Raw genomic sequence first — 24,719 nt, 5'->3', positions numbered from 1 at the left:
TTACTTTCTAGGCCATTGTGTTCATACCCCTACAGTACATACAGGAGCTCCTTTTATATAGATTAGTGTGCATTTTGTTCCAAGCTGGATAGGGTTTTTTTCAAAATCTGCACATTTTTGCATCATAGTAACCTGTACTAGATTTCCTCTGAATGCAATGGGCATTTGTAAATATGGTATGAGTGCTACTCTCTCTCTCTCTGGGAAGGAATACAATTTACTGATCTGTAAAGAATTACTCTGCTCCCTCTTATGAGAATCAGAAAACTTTTAATTGGGAATCAATTAATTTAATTAATTTAATTGGGAATCAATTAAGTTGGGAATCAATCACTTTTACCTCCAAAGGGCAGTATGTTATTCACAGGACAGAACACATGAAACATTAGTTTTGCATCTTACCCCAAGATTAATAATAATTATTATTAGGCAATAGGGTTAGGACAAGATTGGATTTGATGATCTTAAAAGTCCTGGAAGTTAGGACTCAGTCCAGGCTGAGAGATTCTCTGATTCTGTGATTCATTTCCAAGGGCTGATTTCTGAGGCAGCTTCCATTTTAGACAGAGGATCTCTGTTAATATTTCATATATTACACGTAAGAAAATAGCTATAAAACTCTAATATATAAGAAATAGATACTTTCAAACCTTCTATCAAAAAGATTAGCAATATGGATTTAAGAAAAAAAGTCATTAATTACCAAGATATTTTGCTTTTCTTTATGCATACTTCTATGATCAGTTCAGAAGAAAAAATTATCCAGAAGATAAATCTGAAGAAAAAATATCTGCCTTAAGCAGAGCTCCATTATAAGTCCTGACATGAAAACTTTAATTTTCTGATTTCCACCATTATTTCAGCCTGAGGTCTGTGTTCATTTCTGTGTGCACATTATCATGCCTGTATTTTCACACCAGGTATTAGCACAAGTGTTGCCACTGGAAATGTTACAGAAAAGTGACTCATAGCTTTTCATCATCCTTTAATGTCTCATCTAAAAAACCTAAAAAAACTCATCTATTATGACCTCCAGCCTCACAACTGTAGCTGCATCATTAGTATTTAGTTAAAATGACCCTGTTTGCAAACTATAAGCTTTCTCTGAAGTATAATTAGACTTATATCTGCTCTCACATTTGTGCACATAAGCAATCCAAAAGCAGTAGACAGTTAGATGTAATTAAACTCAAAGCAATGGAAGAAAATATTATTTGAATAAAAATTTAAACAACATAGCATATTGAGTAATAGCTGTAAGTGCAGATAAAAGTTTAATTCTTCTGAAAAAATAGTGTTCCCTTTGTATTACTTTCAGCTTATGAATAGTTTTACCTTATTTTGACTTACTAGATTAGTATTACCATGACATAATTTTGATCTCAACCCTTTAATCTTATTTAAAGATTCTGTTACTTTGAACCCCTAGAAAGCATAATAACTATGTAAAAGTGTATGTCCTTGATGCTCACATGTACAAGCATGGACAAGTTCAGTAGGAATAATCATATTATCCAAGAATATGCTTTTGCACCATTTCTGAAGAAAAATGATTGTTTGGACTAGAGTTTTGATTCCCAGCTTTTGTGCCTACACATTCCTAAAGAGCTTCCTGGGAACAAATTTGCATAGGTATTATTAAAACATTCCTAACTTTTAAAATGATGACCTGATCACAGGGATCTGCAGTTTTTCATGTGGGGTTTTAATACACTAAATACTTGAAAGCTCAACTCTTATTGTTATTTTCAAATATATCAGGAGACTATATCATTATGGACACACACTTTAAAAGCAGATTATCACACAGGCAGGACTAATGCAGTTAACTACCATGATCTTACTCTAATTTTTCCTTTTTATAGCAGAGCTACAGACCTCCAAAACTGTTTTTGACCAAGAAAAGTGTTTGAATAAGTAAACAACAATGCTTAGCATTAACTGGCAGTAACTTATTGAAAACATTTCGGTTTCTTAACTTTTTTTTTTTCCTTTTTAACACCTAGCCATTTAAAATAATAGGTGGTAAATTCAATCCTCACTTTCTTTCAAAAACTAAAAACTAACCTGTAACTACACTATGAAAATGGAAAAAAAAAATGGAAGGAAAAATGTTGTGTGTATCAACTTTATTTATCAGACAATACAGACATCAGATTAACATCCTTAGCAATATAACTTAAGTTCTAGCATCTACCATCTTAAGCATCTGCCTTTCTGACAGGAAATACCACTCACCTTCTTTCACTGTCCATTTCTCTTGATGGTTTGAGAAGCTAAGTGTGCTAAACTACTCATTATTATTTCAGGTCAAAACACTAATAATTCAGTGGGTGAGATATCTATACAGGTGGATGTTTCTACACACCCTGGCACTGGTGAACATAAAGTCACTGTAAAAGGTAAGTTTAAAATAGCCAAATTTTAAAAGAAAACAACAACAAAGTCCAAAAGTCCCAAGCACTACATCCTGAGTAAAATGAAATAACAAACTTTAAGTATTATAGTACTTGAAAAGCTGTAAGTATGCTTCAGGTGATTAGGATCATACTTTTTTCTTGTCTAACATCAGCAGAAGTTAAGATTATGCAGGTAAGTACTGCCTGTGTATCTCCATGTAGACAGTCAAAATTTATTATATGAAGTCCTGGAGTTCATACAAGTTCTAAAATGCCAAATGCCATTTCTGACTTGCTTGCTGTAACTTAGTTTTCCAGTAGCTGTAGCAAAGTTGAGTGCTGAATGACTACACCACGACTAAAAATGTTCCATTTTTAACAAAATGCCTTTGCTCTATGTGAGCTGAATTCCAGAGGAAACCCAGCATCATTTAGATTAGTATAAACTGTGTTTTACAGTGAAGGTAGCAGACAAAATAGCTGCTATTGTAAAGCATGTGTAAGATGTGTGTTTATAGGTGCTACTTTTGTAACTAGACATAGTCAGACATCTTTTGGCAGAGAACAAGCAAAGCTACTCCTAGGTTTGCCAGATGTCCTATAGGTATCCTAGAGGAAAGTTCTCAGGTCACCTTTCATTGACTATAAAAGTCATACTGGTATTTAATTGGAGCTCTTCAAATGGAATTTTATTTATCTTTATTTCTTTCATTTCTCTATAGTTGTAGCAATTAATAATCTGAACTGGCAAACAACAGCCATGTTCCGGCCATTTGTGGAAGTCTGCATATTAGGACCTAACCTAAGTGACAAGAAAAGAAAACATGGAACCAAGACAAAGAGCAACACCTGGTCACCAAAATACAATGAAACCTTCCAATTGTAAGTTTGTTTTTTTTTTTTTTCTCTGTTGATTGCATGTATTATGCAACTGTTGTTAGTATTTCCTGCCGTTAAGCTGGTAGGAACATAAACAACTGTTCCGAGTCCATAGATATAGACACTACTTCAAAATTATTTACTAATGTCTATCTTTGTTTTATCCGAAGATGAATGGCAGTTATTAAGCTTTCAGTCTTTAAAAAGCCATTAAAATCCACAGTTACCTTCCCTACACAGGAACAAATATTTATATACCTAGGAATCTATTTGTTTGATTTGTTGTCTGGACAGAAGCATTTATTAGTGCTGGATATCTGGGCATTTGTGACATGCTGTGCTATTTGTCTGCAAAGGGCTATGCATGTCTCACTGCTATTGTTTGTCTCTATTACTTAATCCTTAAAGCAATAAAAAGCATTCAGCTAACCTGGAGTTTTAAATTTAGTTTAAACACCATTTTCATGCTAAAAAAACGGAACTACAACATTCAACTTCCTACTATCGTTTTGAGTTTTCCAAGTAAGATTTCAAAAGTACGCTTGTTACTTAAGAAAATAAAACTGAACTTGTTCTAAATTTGTGTTTTTAATCCACTCAGTGTTTTGAGTAATGAAGCTAAGCCAGGAGCCTACGAGCTTCACCTCTCAGTGAAAGATTACTGCTTTGCTCGGGAGGACCGCATCATAGGGATGACGGTTATCCAGCTGCACAGCATCGCCGAGAAAGGCGGCTGTGCCTCCTGGTACCCCCTGCTGAGGAACATCTCTGTGGATGAAACTGGCTGGACAATTCTTCGGATACTTTCTCAGAGGACAAATGATGAAGTGGCTAAAGAATTTGTAAGGCTTAAAACAGAAACGAGATCTGCTGAAGAAATGGCCTGAAACACCCGAGTCGTGCGAGATTGCCACCACCGATACGTAAAGCAGTAACGATGCCGTTGTCCAAATAGTGCATGCTCGTGCAAATCTGTGGGAATGTTCAGCTATGTTTTCAGTGTTTGCCAGTACTTCTGTACTATATTTGCAAGGTATGTCAAGGAGCTGTATATCTTTTATACATATTTTGGTCTTTGGTAAAGTAATTGTTTCAATGAAGTGCCAAAACTAAGATTAAATGTTTCATCATGTATTTTTCAACGTTGATTTCGCCTCACCACAATCCCTTTGTTTTTTAACAGTTATTAATGAATAGTTAGCTTTTTTAATTAATAGTTTATCTCTGTTAAGCAACTGCATTGCTTATTCTAAATTATGTTACATTCTTTACTATTATTTTTTTAAAAGATGTACCAAGTTTTCTTCAAACTACCATTTTATGCAAGCCTCATTTTAGGTATCTTACTGATAACTTTTTCTATCATTACTACAGATGCAGTTACTTATAGAAAGTATTTGTAATTTTATAATTACCGATATAAAGTAAGGATTTTTGCATAAAAAAAATTAAAAGGATGGAAATATTTTATGCTAATCTTTTTCCAGCCTTTCATAAATATCACTGTGAAGAAATGCTGTTAAAGCAAGTTCTCAAGAAGCTGTGCTTATCAGAGTTTGTTACTGTTGTTTGATATCTTGACATAACTTGTTCTTCAAAACTGCCAAGGTAATATCATATTTGTATTAAAGGGGTAAGTCAGTATCTGTAGAAAAAGACTGTCAGACAGTACGTGTGCTTTTAAAAACAAAGTTTTTTAACTATATGGCCCTGTACAATGGTTAAGAGTTTGGAATATGTAATGCTGGCTTGTGGTTTGTTTCTAAAAAATGTTTACGAAGAGAAAAGATATTGTTAGCATTTTCACTCAGAGTTGTTAACTTTGCTTTACATACTTAGCTGTAACATCAGTTAAGTGCTTTATTTTTTTGAAAAAAGTTCAAGTTTGTACTTATGCAACATTACTATGTATTGCACTAAAGCAAACTCTGTGTCCTGTAAATATATTATTTAGTGAGAAGTTGTAAAATAAAGGATGAAGAAACTGCTTCTAGTTTTGTTATTTGATATTATTTATGTACCTGTAGGTTTTATGTGCATGTGAAGCCCAGGCAATGGGCTGACAATAGAGCTTTATAGTATATCAAAGTACAATTTCCATTGTAAGTTTTGATATGTCAGTGTCCTTAAAAAAAAAAAAAAAAAAAAAAAAAAAAAAACTGTAATAAAAGAGCTGTAGGCATTTTGTTAATGCACTTTTATATAATATAATGCTCTGTAATAATACACATATTTGCCACTGGTTTTGCTTATACATGTTTCTAATATAAACAGGTTGGATTTTTCAGCTCTGCTTAGGAAAAAAATAATTCATGGGAAAGAAAGACCTATAAATAGCATGTTGATGCCAGTCAGGTATAGCCCTAAGTGTCTACATTTAAAACAGACAATCTATTAACAGATAACAAGATTTCATGTAAGAAAACATCAGCAGTCTGAAATAAAAATGGTAAATAATCAAGAGATTAAGTGGTTCCTGTAATTATTTTAGATAAAATGAAAATAAAAGGCCAGAATAAACACTTTGTGGTTTGAAGAATTAAAACAGAGAGGCTGGGGTAGATAGTTTCTTTTTTACCTGGAACATTATTATCATTTTTGTGTAGCAGTTTAGTCCACTACAAAATGGCACACATTTTGGTGCATAGTGTTTTCACCACCCACCTAACCCTCTGTCCCTGAGATTCACCTATAAAGAAATAAAAATAAGTGAAGGAAATCAGCTACTGCTCTTAGTGGTCTCCCTCTGTTGTACACACTAGAAGTAATATGCAATCTGGTAAAGCAAACACTTATAATTTAAAGCTTTAAACAGTCCATTTCCATTTTTCATTATTTTTAGTAGAGAAGTACTTACATTCTGCATCAAAATTTGTCATGTAGAAGATGAGAATATGTTAACTTGACATCACAGGGCTGTTTTAAACTCTGGTATAAATCAAAATGCAAATATTGCCAATAGTGTGGCTCAAACAGGTCAAACAATTCATATGATAAACATAAATTGGTATGGAAAAGATTCCAGTGCTATTTTAAAAGCTGTTACATTCTCTTATAGGGAATTAAACACTCCACTTATTAAAAAGAAATAAAAAATAGATTTAAAAAAAGCTAAACACAACTGAAATTCAATTTATGGGAACATTTTCTTAATTCAGCTCAGATAACCTTAGAGCACTGACAACTGTTTCTGCAGTTTCATCATGAGAACTGATGTAATCAAAATTCTACTTGTATTGGATTGTTAAGACAGTGTAATTAAATACATACATGTAGGGAATTAAAGGAGAAAAAAAAAGGCAGGGGAGAACAGCAAAATTAATTTGAGAACAAATTTTCCATTCTCCAAGGAACCATTACTACATTTGATATGCACCTGGAAAAAACAAATACATTTAGAGAAGCTTGGGATATGACAGCACTTCTAATTAACCAGTACACTTGGAATCAACAATTTTATGCAGCATGAAGTGTTAAGAGTGATATTTTCGTCCTTTTTATTGTGTTTTCTAGGATGGAAATTTAATAGCCAAATAAAGGGAATTAAATTTTCCTTGATGTGCTTCATAGCTAATATCTGACAAAAAAAGGAAGTTGTAATGGACAAATTAAATACACCAATATAAGCCAGGCAGCCATTCTGAATTCTAAACCAGCTTATCTAAAATAATTTTGTTTTTGAATGACACCTGCATTACAAACACAGCCTTTGTACACAGCATTAGGTTTTTCATTTTTTAGGATTCTGCACCCAGGAGACTGCCAAAACACCATTGGTGACATCTATCAGCTGGAACTAGATCTGCATGATCCTTCACACACTTTTATCACTTTTGAGGAGGTAACTTTGCATCAAAATAATAAAAACATAAGTGTTTGGCCACCACCAAAAAATCAACAAGTCCCAGAAACAAACTCTAAATATATTTTTCAATTATTTCCTCCCTGATGGATGTCATCATCTTTCCTATGCAAGTAGATCTAGACTTGAGTAAGGCTTCATTCTTTTTTCATGTCATGCATGTTCCATCACTGCCAGTCCCCCTAGAACATATTTTACTGGGTTGAAAATAATTGCTAAAGGTTTTTCTGTAACCTGGAAGAATTAAAAGATCCCTTTTGAAGCAGTCAAGAAATAAATGCATGTACAAATGCCAGCATTAGGCTTAGCTGTCACTCTAGGTATATTCCCTGGACAAGTTTTAGCACAGTCATAACTACCAGCTACCCTCTTTGTGCAGCTTCCTCACAGCCTTTCTCATTTTAAAGAAAGATCCTTTACACAAGCACACTTCACACAAGTGAACTACTAAAAAGGAGAGTTATTTTCAAGTGATTTACACCATTTCTTGTTCACATTACATGCTAATTGTTGGTGACTATCAATCTCACTTATTTGCAGAAGAGGACACATAGAATTTGCTTTTAGAGAGAAACCTTTCATCCTTTCTGCATGCCCTTTGCCCTTTGTAATTAAATGCATGTGATTTGCAAGATGTAATCAACTGGAAAGTTGTTATTGCATTCATGTATTTAAAAGATATGTGTCTAAAAGTTCTTGCCTGTTATCCAAATTGAGACAAAAAAAAAATGTTACATATCAAATATGCACAAGAGAATAAAATCCAGATATTTCAAACTGCAGATTTTGGAAGTTGATAATCCAGTATATTTAAACTGAAAGTCACTATTTTCATCAAGCAAGAAAAAGCTACCTTGAACTTCTGGAATCATCAAGAGTCTCTGGACCACAGACACACTGAGACAGGAGAACTCCATAGGAAAAGCCATCACTCACTGCCAGGGAATTTGGGAACCACACCAACCAGTGCCCCATAGGAAAGGTTGTCTGTAACTCCAAGAGTTTATCAGCAGATTTAAATGAGAAGCTTACAGAACAGGAATAATAAAACAGTAATTTTCATTGGTTTTTCCTCTAATCTGTTTTACTAGTTTTCATTTATATTCTCAAGCTAGTGACTGGAGAAATCAAATTTTAGGCAAGTATTGAAAACTGAAAAATAATTTACCATTACTGCCTTAGTCTGAATTAAATCCCCTTTTCTTACAAATCCCTCGAAAACTAAAGAAACGACCTGAAAAAATATGTGGAAAACATTAAATTATTGTATTAAATTACATTCAGCTAGCAGAAATAAAATTAACATAAATAGATTCAGTAAAATACAGCTGGGCAAGTGCTGGAAAGTATTCAGCTGTTTACACATCCTTATTTTGATGGTATTTTTGTACCATTCGTGACTGCCTTTTGGCATCACATTTACATGATTGACTTATACTATCAAAAATTCATTGAAAGGAAAAAAAGGGAAAAAATTCTAAATTACTTTAGACATGATAATCAAGAGATGGGAGACAGATAACATTAGACTGGTAAATGAGCACAACCAGGATATTACAAAAAGATGTCGCTCTAAGTGTTGAAATAAAGAAAAATTAAATCACATGTCTGGAGAATATCTGCTTCTCTCTTGTGTGCCACTCTGAGTGAATGCATACACATACTACAGAGTATAAATTTGTAAAATTATGAATCTACTATGTCTACTTTGAAGGTTAATCTGCCTGAGATGGGGGAAAAAAAAAAAAAAAAAAAAAAAAAAAAAAAAAAAAACAAAAAAAAAAACAGGAAGAAATCTTTTCAAAAATATTCCATAGAGAAAATCAGCTTACATCAACAAACTTCCTAAATGACTTCTGGCCTTTTTGCTGTTAGAATTCAGGTTCAGACTTCAAAGACTGAAGCAATTCAAGCTGAAGGCTTTCCCTGTCAGTTTAAACAATTAAATTCCTCACTGTAGATTATGAAATATCAAGTGGGCATATTTTCAACTTTGCAGTGAAAACTTAAAATTTCAGAGTAATTTTCAACTAAATACGTGTTTATCCAAGGAAAAATAATTTAATATTTTTCTGTTTACAGTAGCAGACTGCACTAGGCTCCCAATATCTGATCTTCATTATCTTGGGGCCCCATGTAACTCCTATTTTTATAGTTTTTCAGAACACTGTTAGGAGCTCCAGGCATAGAGGACAACCCAGCAAGCACTATGTACTCTAGAACCAACCTGCTGAGTGGTTCACAGCTCCAGTCTGTGCACGATCACTGTGCACGATGGATAAAACGTGCTCACCTTGGTCAGCACAATTTACCAGAGTTGTAACAGAGCATGCTCAGGCAAAAACCAGAGCTGTCCATCTTTACTTGCCCTAAATACAGAGAAGAGCTTGCTGACAATTAGTGCTCTTGGTTCACTGCTGATAGCTGCCCAGGCAGCTCTTCCATTCCCTTGGAATCTAAAGACCCCACACACTGTGCTCAATCTTCACCCTGCATTTAAGCAGGAAGTTTTTTGTTTTGACTGGAATATGAGTTCAGGCTCCATGCCTGAGGTCATGACACTACAAAAACAAATGTCAATTACTGACTAGGGGAATAAAAAAAGAAAAAAAATTGGCAAAATACTCACTGAACAGTAGAACACTAATGGAAAACTACAGTGCAGTGAATGTGCTCCCCTCCCTCTACATAAGAGGCTCTGAGATCTCCGAATAAAGAAGGCACTGTCCATACACAATGCCTGCTGGCTTCATTTTAGCTTACAGCACGTGGCAGGACCTCATCCATAAAACCCCACAGTTTATGTGCATTACACAGCCTGGAACATGAGATGCACACAAGGAAACTGGATACACTGAATACTTGCACTCTTACAGTTTCAAATTCGTAGTAACCAAAATTTCAACGTTCGAAAGACAGAAAGAAACAGAAAAGCAAACCATGTCCATGCCTGGTTTTTTAATTGAAGTGAAACAGTATGTTTGCCTCCCACAGATAGGAGTAGAAGGTCTTAAAGTCACTTAAATAATCACCAACAAACATATTAGGAAAAGGTGATTTTAACAGAGGTATGAAAAGAATCAGGGAACAGAATTCAATGCCAAGGTTCACTCACTCTACAGAAAGGACATATAGGGGTTGGAATTAGATTGAAGTTACTTACACAGGGATGAGGGGGAAATATTTATACAGGGATGGGGGAGATTGAAGCACAGATTTGTCACAGTTGGAAAAGACTTCTAAGATCACCAAGTCCAACTATCAACCCAGAAAAAAAAAACCCAACATTAAGCTCTCTAGAGAATGGCCTGAAGTGCCACATCTGCACATTTTTTTAATACCTTCAGGGATGGGGAGTCCACCAGCTCCCTGAGTAGTCTGTTCTAGTTGCTGAATACTCTTACAGTAAAAAAGTTCATCCTAATATCTGGTCTAATCCTCCCCTGGTGTAACTTCAGGCCATTTCCTTTCGTCTTTTTATTTACTTGGGAGAAGAGGTCATCACCCACCTCACTACAACCTACTTTCAGGTAATTGTAAAGAGTGATAAGGGCTCCCCTCAGCCTCCTCTTCTCCACACTAAGCAATATCCACACTAAACAATATCAGCCTCTCCTCATGGGACTTCTTCTCTAGACCCTTCTTCAGCCTCGTTGCTGCCTCTGGAATTGCTCCATGGATCACGTTGGAGTGATTTGCACAGGGATCAGGGAAAAGAATGAGGAAGACCTCCAACTGTCTCACGAGGTTCAGAGTGGAGCTTCTTGCTTTCTGAAATCCTCCTCGGAGAGGAGTCTGAGTGCAGTTGGACCCACTCCTACTCCCAGACTGGCCCAACAGTTTATGACTAAAGGTTTTAGGTGTAGGGATTTTAGTGTAGTGCTTTATCAGATAATTATGTGTCCAGTGTGATTTGGAATAATAGCAAACTGAGGTTGATTGACACTACTATAACAAATAAAAAGGTTAATTTGTATGGTTCCCTAAGACTACTTAATAACAACTCTCAATCAATAATCAACAACTTGTTATAATCAACTACAGAGGTTCAATTAAAGGTTTAACAAAGTTTCATAACTAATTGCTCACACAGATACAGAGGTCAACCTACGACATTAAATTTTGGAACCCAATAATCATCAAACTGCATAAAAAGAAATTGCAATGAAATATCCCTCTGATTCATCCATGAAATGGGATTATAGTAAATGAGCATAATTTGGTCAATTTGCTGCAAACTGAGAAGTAGCAGACTACTCACTCTTTTCCATGGGGCAGACCAGCTCCCTTTGTGAGACAGAGGGTGCAGTCTGCTGGGAGGGAAAGATGGAGAGGAAGAACAGAGAGCAATGGATGTGAAGAGGTCCCACAGGCAGTCTGGCCTTGGACCTAACTCCTAGTAAAACCTGAAGACACAAGGTGTGACTTTGATATAACAGACACAGAAAAGTAGCTCTGTCTCTGTTTTTTGCTCTTTTTGAGTGCAGTCCAAGAGTTTCTCCTCCATTTGGTAGATCCTCAGTCAAGCCACTGGACAGGATTCAATCCCTGAAGGAGACTATCCTACTCCTTTTGTACTAAGTACAGTCTGAATACATGACTTCTGCATTTCACTACCCTCTGCTACAAAAATAACCTATTTCCAGCCTGGAGACTTCCACAAACAAGTTGAAGCTAAAGAGTCTGCAGAGATATTTATCTGAATAATACATATCCAAGAGACAACAGCATTAACTGGGTGGAATATTCTCTTGAGGAGCTTGAGAAACAATAGCAATTTGCATCTAATGATGCATCAATGTATCAACATGCTAATTTGCACTTAGGTGACAGTATGAAATCAATATGCACTTAAAATGCTATCTTCCTGTGTAATTTGAAACAAATTTGTGTGGCAGGCTGTGCTTCCTCAGCACAACACTGTGAAACCAGGTCAAGTCTCTCAGTCTCCACTACTCAGCTTCATGTTAGAGACAGAACATTGCATCAGTCACTGAAGTGAGCTGGAGTCAGTAGCAGCAGTGAACTTAACTCATATCAAACACTCTCTATAATGTTCAATAGCCCATATAATTGCAGCACATCATCTATCTACTGCAGAGAATTTCATTTCTGATCAGGGAGAGGTTCCAGAGCAGAAATAATAGAAATGAGGAATACTGTTTACATTTAATGTTTGCTTGCTGCATTTTTATTAGATGGAAACAATGAAGATTATAACTCCAAATATATGCCCCTCACTGTCACAGACAATAACCAAAGCTTATGCACAAAATCCATTGCATTAATTGAACCTCTCTTCTTTTTACAAAGTGCTTATAAATAGTGCTTATAAATTTTGGCAAATGCTATTATTTAGACTGGCTGGTTAAATGATATGCAAAAAGGGGTTAAACCTTTGCTGAGTAGCTGAATGTCAGCTGTTGAGGTTAGAACCAACTACTCAAGTCCTATGTGGCTGAAGACAACAGCTACAATCAAATTATTAAACACAGAACTAGTTTGAAATCCAGCTCTTCAGACATTGTTTCTATTAGCAACACAATTAAGCAGCCTCCTTGAAGAATAACATCAGGCTTTATGCAGAGAGCAAAGGCAGCACCTAAGAAAAACAGAAGAGAGCAGGCCAAGAACATCATGATTTACAGGAGCAGTTTGCACCTGCATGATGTTAGCACATGAAATACTGAAAAAATCCTCAAACAAGTCAAATTGCAACAAACCAGAGATGGAAGGGCAGAACTGAAAGCAAAGGGACTTTCTGCATAACAAAGACTGCACAATTCCAAACCAGATCTGTCAGCTAGAAAGTCTTTTGAGACTTTCACACTGCAAATTATTTAGACAACTAACAGTGGAAAATTAGCAGCTACCTATTACCAAGTGACTGTGACTAACCATAAGAAACACACAAACAATCCAGCTCTTCAGACCATAGTGTGAAGGTGGGCTGTAGCAGGAGGAGTAAAGTTCTAGATATATTTTGAGATTATAAAAGAAAAAAAAAATGTTAGATTTATACCAAGTGCCAAACGTATTTCCAGCTTGTATATGATGGGGAAATGGTAAACCAGAGGCTTTTCCCATCCTTTTTACCCACACCCCATGCTTATGAAAGATTTGTTATCAAAATGCTATTTGAACAGAAATTTATGGTTATTGAACTCGGTGGTAACAAACACAGCACACACCTTTTGCTATGCCAAGTTAGAATCAGAACATGCCATAACATCAGGAACAAGCCAAATTTCAGGGAGGGGAACAAAAAAGAACAAAAAGCCCCACAAGACCATTAATACAAGTTGGCCTCTCTTCAGTCAGAGCTAAAACTGCAGTTTGAGTGAAGAGCTGTTAAAGACTGCAGGAGCACTGGGTCACTACTTACATAAAGTTTGAGTTTCTGTGACTTTCAGCCTTTGAATACAAATAGCTGTGCCCTTGCTTCTGGGGCTGCTTGAGGGAAAGTTCTTAATTTATGTTACCTTTTGCTCAATATTAAATCACAGAAAATGCTCAGACTTTAAGGGGGACAACAATTCACTGCACAGCTCAGCTTTGTAGCAACCTTAAGATGTGAGCAGTAACCACTGCAGGGTGGCTGTCCAGGATCTTACTGGTGAATTCTTTGTCTCATATCCAAAATTAACCCTCTCTATTGAGCCCACCCATTTTCATTAAAGACAAGCTGGTAGAGGGCAATTTTTCTTTATTGTCAAAATATAATAATAATATTTGTGCTACTTCAGTAGTACCCATGGAGAAAGCATGATCAAGTAACCACATTTGTAAGCACTGTCAGCAGATCCTACCTGAACTATTTTCATCCCAAAGGATACAGAAACTTGTACTCAAAGGTAGTATGTGCACTATGTTTAAAGAAATCTTAGGAAGCTGTACAAGATTACACCTCGTGTAAGAATATTTTCCATTTTTTGTCATTACAGCAGAGTAACCTTGCACAGAATTCTTTGTGATGCAGAGAACCAGCAAAAAAGGTAAATCTCAACAGTAGCAGTACTGATCTTGAACCAAAGCCTGTCTATAAATATATATTTTTTTCAAAACAGTCCAGTGAGAGAAGATCTACGTTCTACAAAATAAGGACCATTAAATCAAACATTAAAAAAAATCTCAATGAAAATAACTATGAATACAGAGCTTGTCTCCAGCATAACTGTACTCACAAGTGTGATTTACAGGAAGAAGACTTCTTAATGAGATTTGTAACTGTTCAGTAGAGGAATGAGCTCTGTTAAACTGTTCTTGTGCAACTACAAACACCTTAAGTCAAACTCCTATTATTAACCATTTCTGTATGAGCTGGGCAAATGGTGAATGTAACTTCTGGGAGCCTGATTACAATGAGAGCAAAAAGCATGAGCATTTGGGAAGTCATTTTATACAGGCTGTTGATGTGGAACACAAATACACAGCTCAACCTAGGGGCACATTCAAAGCTCTTAATGGAAAAAAAGATGGGGTAACCACACAGCTGAACAGGCAGATGAATTTAAAAAGTAAAATTTGAAGCTCTTAGTTCAGAACCTTCTACAATTTCTGCTTATACTCAGATCCACCTTTGCCAAGCCAGTAAGTTTCATTTAAAACTAAAGCTGGGATGCCATGAGCCCACAATTACCATTAATAAAATTTTTTTTGTTGGTAAAGCTGTCTGGGGTTTCACCAGATACAAGGACCAATAATAAGAAATAGTGGGAATTACGTATTAGTTCTGTTTGAGCCAATTTGAATTAATTCTCCATTTTACTGATTTTCCTTTTGACTCAATCCATATATGACCTGTTCATCCATTTCTTTTCACTGTTCATCAGTAAGGTATTAACAGGACTTCTACTTGACTTTTCCCCACTGCAAGCAGACATGCTTTAGGTTTTCAAAAATACTAGTTTTTTATTCCATATTAAAAATACAACACATAATCTACAATCATTAGAATTTATCTCACATAACTCAGAGAGAGATACTTTTTTTTAAAGAGGTCATTTAATGATTTTATGCCTTTTCTCAGCTAAAAATGCAAACCTACTGCTAGGAACTAAAAGATGTTGCTTGCATGATATCCATCAATAATTCTTGCCAAACAATTAGCAGTTTTTCTGCTAAACTACAAGATTACATGTATACTTAATTATTTTACAGTCTCACACATTTAAGAATCCCCTATTAAAAAAAAAAAAAAAATTAGATTTTGATTTACACTTGGCCTAGAAGCTATAGATTCATATAGTCATAGTCATATAGTTCTACAATTCCCCCACCCATTTTAAAGGTGCTTACTTGAAACAGCATCATGCCAAAAAACCTAAAAATAAACAAAAAATGTCATGATATCATAGGACCTGGGAGTTGTTCTCAGAAGCAAAATGGTTCACAAATAAAAGATGGAACAGTTCAAAAAAACCTACAGGACTTTAGGTCATTTTCAGAGATTGCTTTATTTGACAAAAAGCTAATACATCTAATATTTTCTATCATTAGATGTCAAGGAGACAAGTCCAAAGCAAGAATTCAAATATCCCAAAAGACTGAGTATTCTTCAGATTTAAGGAACTACTTAAATTCCCTAGGCTACAAGGGCAAACGAAGATCCAAATTTAAAATTCAAAGCTGTGAAGGTTTTAGTTCAGACTTGGCATGCTGTCTGGCCTATGATTATACTGAATTTGAAATTAAGTTACAGACAACTATGTAAAATATTTTTCTTTAAGAAAAAGTAGAGAGGAAAGACTTAAGTTCTTACACTTGTAGCAGAACATGCTTTATAGCATATCTGATACAGACAGCCCTTATACATAACACCTTTTATCTATAAAAATACAACAAGCAGAAGACATTTTTGCTGCAAAGGGATTCTCAAAATAGCCAAAGCACACTAAAATAAAAAAAGCAAAACAGAAGCAAAGAAAGGTCATACTAGAAATCTGTGCCAGAACAAGGAACAGAGCCAGGCTTCTGAATGCCAAGCCAGACCTCTGTCTGCAGGTTACACACTTCACAGTTTTTCTGCAGCATTATTCTGACAAACTAACCCAGCACCTTGAGAAATTTAGGTTTTTATTTCACTGACATGTGACCATGCTATTTGTGAACTAGAACTATAAACCTGCTAAAAGTTACTCAGAAGCATAATAAAAAGGCAGAGAACAGAGGGACATCTGGAAATTCCACTAAGAAAATTCTTAAAAGCAGACACACACTATCATACACCTAGTTGATAAATTTTTACCTGTGTTCAAAACCTGTGTTCAAACTGGAAATACAAGGGCTTTAGGTGTTATCAGCCTGAGCAATTTCCAGACTGACTTTATACTTCTTATTGTGAGAGAAGTGAACAGGAAACCAGTGTTCCCTACATCCCTAAGAGGCCCTTAGTTCAGTCAAGACCATTTTTATTACTAACCTTGAATTTTCCCAGTAATTAAAAGATAAGAAAGTACTAAACATTACATGGCATAGATGATCTGCTATGATTGCTGGAGAGAGAGAGGCATGTCTGCTGGACACTGAGGATTCAGGGCAATTCTTTTTCATTTGAAGTACATCATTTATAGTTCTTAGCCAAGAGCTGCTTTTATTTTATGAATTAAACTTCACAGAAAGCGGCTTAGATTAAAAATAAGATTTCTTCAATAACTGCTGCAGTAATTAATTCCCACTGGATGGTCCTACCAGAGCAGAATAAATATGGATGAAAAAGAAGTGAAGGCTAACACACCCTGCTGCCAAGGTGATTCTGACAGCTGGCAAGAGTTGCACAGCACAAACCCCACACCTTTTCAGAAAGGGCTGTAATTGAACTTTAACTTTGCTTTAACTTAAATTAAAGACATAAACTTCTAGACTTGAAAAACTCACACAACTACACTTCAAGTAGTTTGGTTTTTCTCAGAAAATATATTTGAAATATAAGTTGTAATTCTTTCCACAAAGTGGATGAAATTCCTTTTAAGGATGGATGTGTTTTCTAGTGCCTGTGTACAGCTTTTAGAGTAAAAACTTAGAGAAGCTATAAATTGTAAAAAAAAAAGTCAATCCAACTACTTCAGAAAAAAAAAAAAGACCAAGAAACAAAGTTTTTAGAAACTCATCAGCAGTTTTAGTATGCAGAATATCTTTGTGAAAAATACTATTGCCAGAGATATTGATTTAGCATTCAGTTAGCTTTAATGTCTTGACTACACCTGTTTTTTCTAAATAATAAGTCAGAATAATTACTTAGGGATATAATTTCAAAAGGAACTCTTCATAACCATGAGGAGTTCTTTCTTTGAAAATTAAGGCAAAATATAAGAGCTCTGCTTTGAAATGTGTACACTCCTTCACAAATTTAGTAATTTTTAAGAGTGAGAAACACATGGAAAAGGATTCCTACCAGATAAAGCAAAGTCATGACACAAATTGTAAATGAAACAGATCTCATTTGATTGGAAAGAAGGTCTTAAGTGCTTGGTTCCATTGGGTGACAAAGCCTCTCTCATGTGCACTCTCAGCTGCTGGTGCAATTTGGCAGCTAACACTGGTTGACTTTCCTGCAAGTTGACCCCAAAGCAGTGCTACACAGAAAACCCAAGCAATTAAGAGCATGTAAATGGACTTGTAAAATCAAGACTATCATATGCAGACAGAAAAATGCACTCTCAAAACCAAGTTAGGATTAAAGAGTATTACTACAAACATTTTAGAGGTGGGGGAGAAGTAATAAAATTGCCAGAGATACATCAAAAAGATTTTAAAAAAAAAACCTCACTGCCTTGATAGACGTATAATAATTCTGCTTATTTCTATATTTTTAATATATATCACATATCCATATAGAGATAGATACCTGCTAAGTATGCTACCTGGTTCTAATAATACTAATTCAAAGGAAAAAAAAAAATCTCTTAGCCTGTAATGTTCAAATCAGCAACTTGTGTTGCATTTAGTTCTGGTGGAATAGTACTGACATTTGTAATTCTTAATGAGAGTGCCTGTCAGAAGCAAGAGAAAAATCTCTTCTTCAAATACATATTAAAGGACAGATACTCTAAATATAGGGTGATTTATTTCTCTTCAGTAAATACTGTGCTTAGTAAATATTACTATAGAAAACCACGTTTTCATTTCCCTTTCAAAATACTCAGCAATCCACACACCTAATTCCTGATTGTTTAGAAAATACCCAAACCACACTCCAAGCACTTTAGCCTCTAGCCATGAGAGTCTCATTTGGTGGATTTCAGCTTTGTAGAAGAAATGGTTCATCACTTCTTATTAGCTAAGCTGCCACTAGGTCATGCATCTGTTTCCTTTAATCACAACAACACAGCATCCCTGTGTTCTCACAGGGGTTTTAGATTCTGCCTCAGCTGCACAAAAGAACTTGACATACACTTAAAAACAATAAATGCATCGATACAGACTGTCAGGCTTCTAAGTAATTCTGCATCCACCCTCCTGGTAAAGCTGAAATCCCCAGGGCTTTGCAGTGCTAGCTGAGATCTCATCTACACCAGGAAAGACATTCATACCGCCCCTGGCACAATTTCACCTCTGCTGCCTTTGATATTAATGAGTAGATTTTGCATTTCCAAGTGTAGAGCAGGCATATGTGAAGTGCCTTTATGCAGTTATGTGCTGAATTCATGCTTTCCAGAACAGATCCCACCAAAAACTATGCATACAAAATGGAAAACATTCAGAATAAAGACAATAACTTTAGAATTTTATACCTGTAGCAAGTAAACACGAAAGGGAAACATCTCTGTGTAAAGTTTACAGGCCACAGTCTAGTCCAGTTTTAAAAAAAACACCACCTGAGGAACTTAAAAACATTTGTACACTGTGGAGAGGTTGTTCTGGAACTGCATGCCAAATCTCTGAGGAGCACAGAGGAGCTCTTGTGCTCAGTTACTAAATGTTCATGGCAATTGCTTAGTGAAGGTTGACTGGATGTAGCTATCTCCATCTGGTAAGGGAAAAGACCATACAGATAGAATTTTTTTAAATATACAGGGCCTCACCTGTTGCCAGTAATAGATACTGAACCTTTTTTAAAAAGTTTTTCTTTTTTTTTTATGTGTATTTCATTTATTTGCCTTTAAATACTCCAAGCAAAATACTTCTTAAGATAAACCTTTCCAAGGAAAAAAACCAAACCTTTGTGGAATTAAGGCAAACTTTGTAAATCATAAGCAGATGATTTGTTCACTGAGAGGGAAATATGATAGAAAGAAAATATAAAATACTCTGTCACCTTTCTTTTTGTTCTGTTTCCTGCCTGAGGATGCAGTGAATAGTGTTCAATTAAAACCACACAGTGGAGAATGACTTTGCAATGCTTTTAGCACTTCCATAAAGTGAATCTCTGCATAGTGGAGTCCTTAGAGAGAAGAACAGCTATTTATAGAGAAAAACTGATGCAAAAAGGTGGATCGTCATCTTGCACTGCTTTGGGACACATAGGAAACCAAACTGTTCATTCAGATCACCTGAAGCAAAATTATGATCCCTGTTATCACAAACTGCTCTCTGGGCCACTGACACATTGTCAGGTTGTTCCTAGACATGCAGCCCTTGTCCCTGATTCTTCCCCATTCAGATCTCAACACCAGTATGACAAATGTATGACCCAATCTTACTCTACCAACTCTATACACCTCTTTTGCAGTCTTCTGCACTGGTATGAGGTGCAAAGCAACAGAATTATATCCACATCACACTCATAAGGCAAAGGTGACTTTCCATCTTTGATTCTAGCAGCCCACTCACTGCCAGCAAACCTGTGAAAGACATTTCCTGATTTTTGTGTTTGGAACAGCTGCTTTCTTCTCCTGCCCTGTGCAAATGAAAATGTTTCCACAGATTCAAGATATGTTTCTTCCTTACTGAATCTTCCACTGATACTCTTTCACTCCCCACAACTCTGGAAGACAAATCCATTTGTCAGCAACACCTACACAGTCTAAGCCAAAACCAGAATGTTCACATCCTGCAAACTGGGTCCATCCTTCATATAAAAACCTGGTGTGGTCCAACCAGTGCCAGGAGCCAGCATCATGTTCTGCCCACACCAATGTAGTCAGACAATAGAAATCTGAGTTCAAGTAATTAAACCACATGAAAATGCAGGGACCTTGTATAGGTTTGAAAGCAGTGATCTGTGTTCAGTTCAAATACATTTTTCAGCCAGCTCTCCCTGTGTGTTGCTGAAGTTTCCCATTAGGAAGCACACTGAATTTCAGCCCTGACATCAAAGCATATTTTGAGACCACAGGTTCACATTGCAAATTTTGTGGAGTTTCTAATTGGGAAAGGAAGGGGCTGTGTGAGTAAGGAAATAAAGCCTGGGTGCCTTCCTTTCAATAAGCCACTGGGATACATCGTGAGCCAGCTCAGTCCCTATTGTCTTTTCATGACCAGTCCCTACCAGACCAGCACAGAACAGCCCTAAAATGTTGCTCAATGCTTCCAGGCTCAACCAAGTGTCTAAAGTGAATGTGCAGTCATTACCTTAGATTTCTATCCAGGCCTATTTCTGGGAAATTAGGTCACATTTCTCCTGCAGCACAATAGAAATACTATGTAGTTGAACAGAAGGTAATAATGCAGAGATGATGGAGCTGAACATCATTGATGAGATTAGATGCAGTACTAATGACAAAAGAAGATATTGCTTTATGGTTTGACACAAAATCCCTGCAAAACACAAGCTATCTTCTGGCACATATGTGAAAAACTTTCACATCAAGGGCCTGGGTTTGGGTTTTTATGATGCTGCACAATAATGCATTCTGCTTTCATTACCATTCACTGGTGTGTAATTGCCCTGATGTACACAGAAAGTCTGAGGATGACTGGAAGACATTCACCCTGCTCTCTGATACAGTATTCCTATTTTATGCCCTAAAAAAAACAGCTTTTACCTCCTGTACAGACAGTACACACAATTTGTTAATTACTGCTATGACAATAAACACTTCTTATCCACCAGAGATCCAATGTGCTGTGATAATAGAACATTTGTTTTCAGAAGGAGTTATGAACTGCATTGAATTGAAAATCTCCCAAGAACAAGACACCTTCAAGTCCTCTGAGATCTGTGATGCTCCTTGTTTAAACACTGGGTCAGGAGCACAGCAAGATCAGTCACATTGTGTCTTTTGAGATTTCTCATCATAATGTTTGTCAACGTCAAGGACAATGGAGACTTATGCAAGAAGTTTCATTGTGCATTTTCCAATTAAAAAAAAAATTAAAAAAAAAAAAAATCCATAACTGGTTTCTGGTAGAAACATTCCCAAGCCATCCACCTCCCAGCCAAGAAAAATGAAATCTGGATTCATTTGGATGCAGGAACCTATTCTCAAAGACACCATCAACAAATTTGCTTTATAATCAGATGCCTCAAGGAAGTCAAAAGATCAGGAGTTTCAGACTCTCCTGCTTTTCCTTTTCACCATCTGATTTATGACCTAACCAACCCTGTCAAATATTTGCAATTAGAGATTATATTAGGTTTTCCTAAAATCACAACAATAGAATTCCTAGTTAAGCTCATTACAATCTGAGAATTCCACTATCATTTGACATTCTTTCAGCCTTGAAATCTGTCCACAAAGAAAAATATTTTTAGCACCAGGTTAAGCCACCTGCTTGGAAGAGAGGAAGGATACACAGCACCTTTTTATCCTTCTTTCTTTCAATCTTACTTTGTGTGATTAATCAGATGCATGGTGCATGGCTTGCTACAGGCTGCAAAACAAAGCCATTGCTGCCATAAAAAGCTATTTTTGCATTGTCAGATAATAAGATTTATCCTGCCATTTGTTTTCATTATACAGCTGCTGAGCAGCTCCTGAGTTACATGGCTTAGTTTTCCTGCATGGTGGTGGCTATTACAAAAATAAGTTTTGGAGCATTCAAATATGCTGATATAACTAATCAAGAGTTGAAATAAAGACACACACCTTCCAGAAGCAGCAGCAGTTTTCTGTTTGCTTGTGTTTCATCTGAACTTCCCTTCACCCATGGATAGAGAGCAGCTCATCTGACCAATGCACATTGCAAAAGATGAAATGTATGCAGGCAGACTTCAAGTACTTCCTGCAAAGGTGTGAAAAATAAAACTGCAAAATTCAAGCAGAGGAAGTAAGCATAATATTCTGGAATATTAATAATTATTAATAATTATATTAATAATTCTGGAATATTAATAATGACCCCAAGACTTTTTTAAAGCATGTTCCAGAGGTGCAAAGATTGAAAGTAAATGCTTCTGATAAGAACTTTACATATTGATGAGGAGTCAGTTTAATGCTCCTAACACCTGGTGTGGATACAGCCAACTTAAAAATGCCTAATGAATCTTCTTAAAAGCTCTGTTTCTCTGCAGACACACAAATATGTGGAGATTTCATCTGTGTGAAGCAAATCTTAGATAAACAAACCCAAAGTCAAGGAATTCCCTGTTTTATTGCTTTATTTCATCTATTTCAACTTAAGATTTGCATCTCTACAAGATAACACTCAGGTGGTTCCTGGGATACCTGGGGCATCTATATTATTTTTACACAATTTCTCCATAAAAGGGGGTGTTTGAAAACCTTTCCTTTCTACTGTCACTTCCAGACATACCTCTTTATCTTTTTCTTTTCTCTCTGCTTTGCTTTGTGACTTGACAATATCCTTCCAAGGACACCCTTTCAAAGTTCAGTGTAGCAGCTCAGCAGAGGCAGATTTATCACTGCTGTAACATTTAACTTTCTGTAAAATAGCACATTCAAAGTTATTTCATTTGTTCATCCACCTAAACTATGCATCAGGATAATTTAGACTTAAATCAACAATCTGAGTGGGACTCTCAAGACTATAATTTAAAAAAAAAAATTAAAAAAAATCTGAAGTATCACTAAGAAGCAATTATATCTACCAGCTTTAGTAACACCTCCTTCATCAGAATATGAAGTATTTACTACTGATAACTGCCTGTTCTGAGGCTCCTTAGACTCCATCACCAAAAGGAAAATTGCAGAGCTGAAATGAACATTGTTTTTTTCAATATAACCTTCTTCTGTTTTGACCAGAATAGATGAATGAATATTTTTCTCTCACTTCACACAGTTCTGAACTATAGGACACTCTTGGTCAAATTTTCCCTCACAACACCTGTGTAGTCACTTCACCTCCCCAGTGACCTGTTATCACCACTCCTCCAAGCTTTCCCTCCTGAGATTTATTCTTCTGCAAACTTTAGAATTTAAACTGAGGAGCTGGCTACAGATAACCCCTCACTCCTTCCTCAGTGGCTTTCAGCCTGTATGTGCTCCAGATAAATGTTATTTTTAACCTCAATTAGGTTCCTGTATTAGCACAAACAAGGAGATAAGGCTGAATAAACAGCCAAATGCAGGGGAAAATTCATAAACACGTGTTGCTCAAAATAAAAAAAAGGTTTATGTGTATGTGTGTGTATATATATATTTATATATATATATATATATGTTTTGTCCATATGTCTCAGTGTTCAGTATTCTTTCTTCTCAGGCTGATTTTCTGATCCAGTTCCCTGGCTTGAGCTTTATGTCCTCAGAGCATCTTATGTTTCTGAACATATTTTTACCCAACAAGTTCCCCAAAGTGAAAGATCAGTTGGCATCTACAGACAGAACTCATTTGTTTTCAAGAAAAGCTGAGGGTTGTGTACAGATTAATGACAAACCTAAGACATGAGGACATCAGCATACGTTTCAGCAATCCACTCTAAAAATTTAATAGTCTTTAATTTTAATTTTTTTTAATCCAGGAAAAGACTATCAGACATACTTTATATATTGAACTGGAATTCCTATATTAACAGGTATATATACATAAAAGACTTTGCTGCATAAAACCCTTGGAATAATAGTATTATATTATATTGGGATTCATACCAAAAAAAATTTCATCTTTAATTTCTATCAACACTGGAACAACTGGCCCAAGAGAACCATGTATTTGAGTAACCAAAGGACCACTGTTAGGCTGCACAAGTACAGGTGAACACCAAGCATGATTTCCATACATTTTAAACATCAAAACATGTTTTCTTCCTTCACCAACATCTCCACATCTTAACTAAAGACTAATTATCTGTATTGCCAGGCCACATTATATCTAGGGCCAATTGTGACATTAAATTTGCTTGCCAGAATGCACTGAAATTAGTTGCTTTTTTTTTCTTTGCTTTTTCCCTTACTAGAAGTCCATGGAATTTGTCAAATAGATTGTTCAAATGAAACACAAGGAGTATGATATGAAATATTTTTTCCTTGTTCCCCTTTCTTCCCACAGCAGCATTTATTCTGACACTGTGCTTGCAAATGATGGGGCCTTGGAGGTCAGGTTCCTTATGGGAGAGGAACCAATGACACCAAGTCTGGGTGTAATTTAAGTGTAATGTTTTCTGTTTATGTAGGACCTCTGTTCAAGGCCTGCAACTGAAATTTTCAAATTGATTCCAGGCAATCTCTTCCTTCAATAATAGCCCAAGCAGCACTGGGGACTTCTCAAAGAGCACCTCTGCCACAAGAACAGAATTT

General features: G+C 35.9%; 1 protein-coding gene across 2 annotated transcripts in view; it reads left to right on the top strand.

Moving 5' to 3' along the window:
- UNC13C (unc-13 homolog C) overlaps positions 1 to 5,739 on the top strand; it is a 111,943-nt gene extending 106,204 nt beyond the window's left edge. For both annotated transcript variants that reach the window (XM_071755149.1, XM_071755148.1), the window contains 3 exons: positions 2,310 to 2,402; positions 3,122 to 3,281; positions 3,880 to 5,739. In XM_071755149.1, the coding sequence (XP_071611250.1) occupies positions 2,310 to 2,402; positions 3,122 to 3,281; positions 3,880 to 4,165 (539 nt within the window). In that variant the 3' untranslated portion in view covers positions 4,166 to 5,739. The remainder of the gene's footprint in view (positions 1 to 2,309; positions 2,403 to 3,121; positions 3,282 to 3,879) is intronic.
- The last annotated feature ends 18,980 nt before the right edge of the window (positions 5,740 to 24,719 follow it).

Source organism: Heliangelus exortis, chromosome 11 (assembly GCF_036169615.1).
Source record: "Heliangelus exortis chromosome 11, bHelExo1.hap1, whole genome shotgun sequence".
NCBI classification, from domain to species: domain Eukaryota; kingdom Metazoa; phylum Chordata; class Aves; order Apodiformes; family Trochilidae; genus Heliangelus; species Heliangelus exortis.
This window is presented reverse-complemented; position numbering and strand designations above follow the sequence as displayed.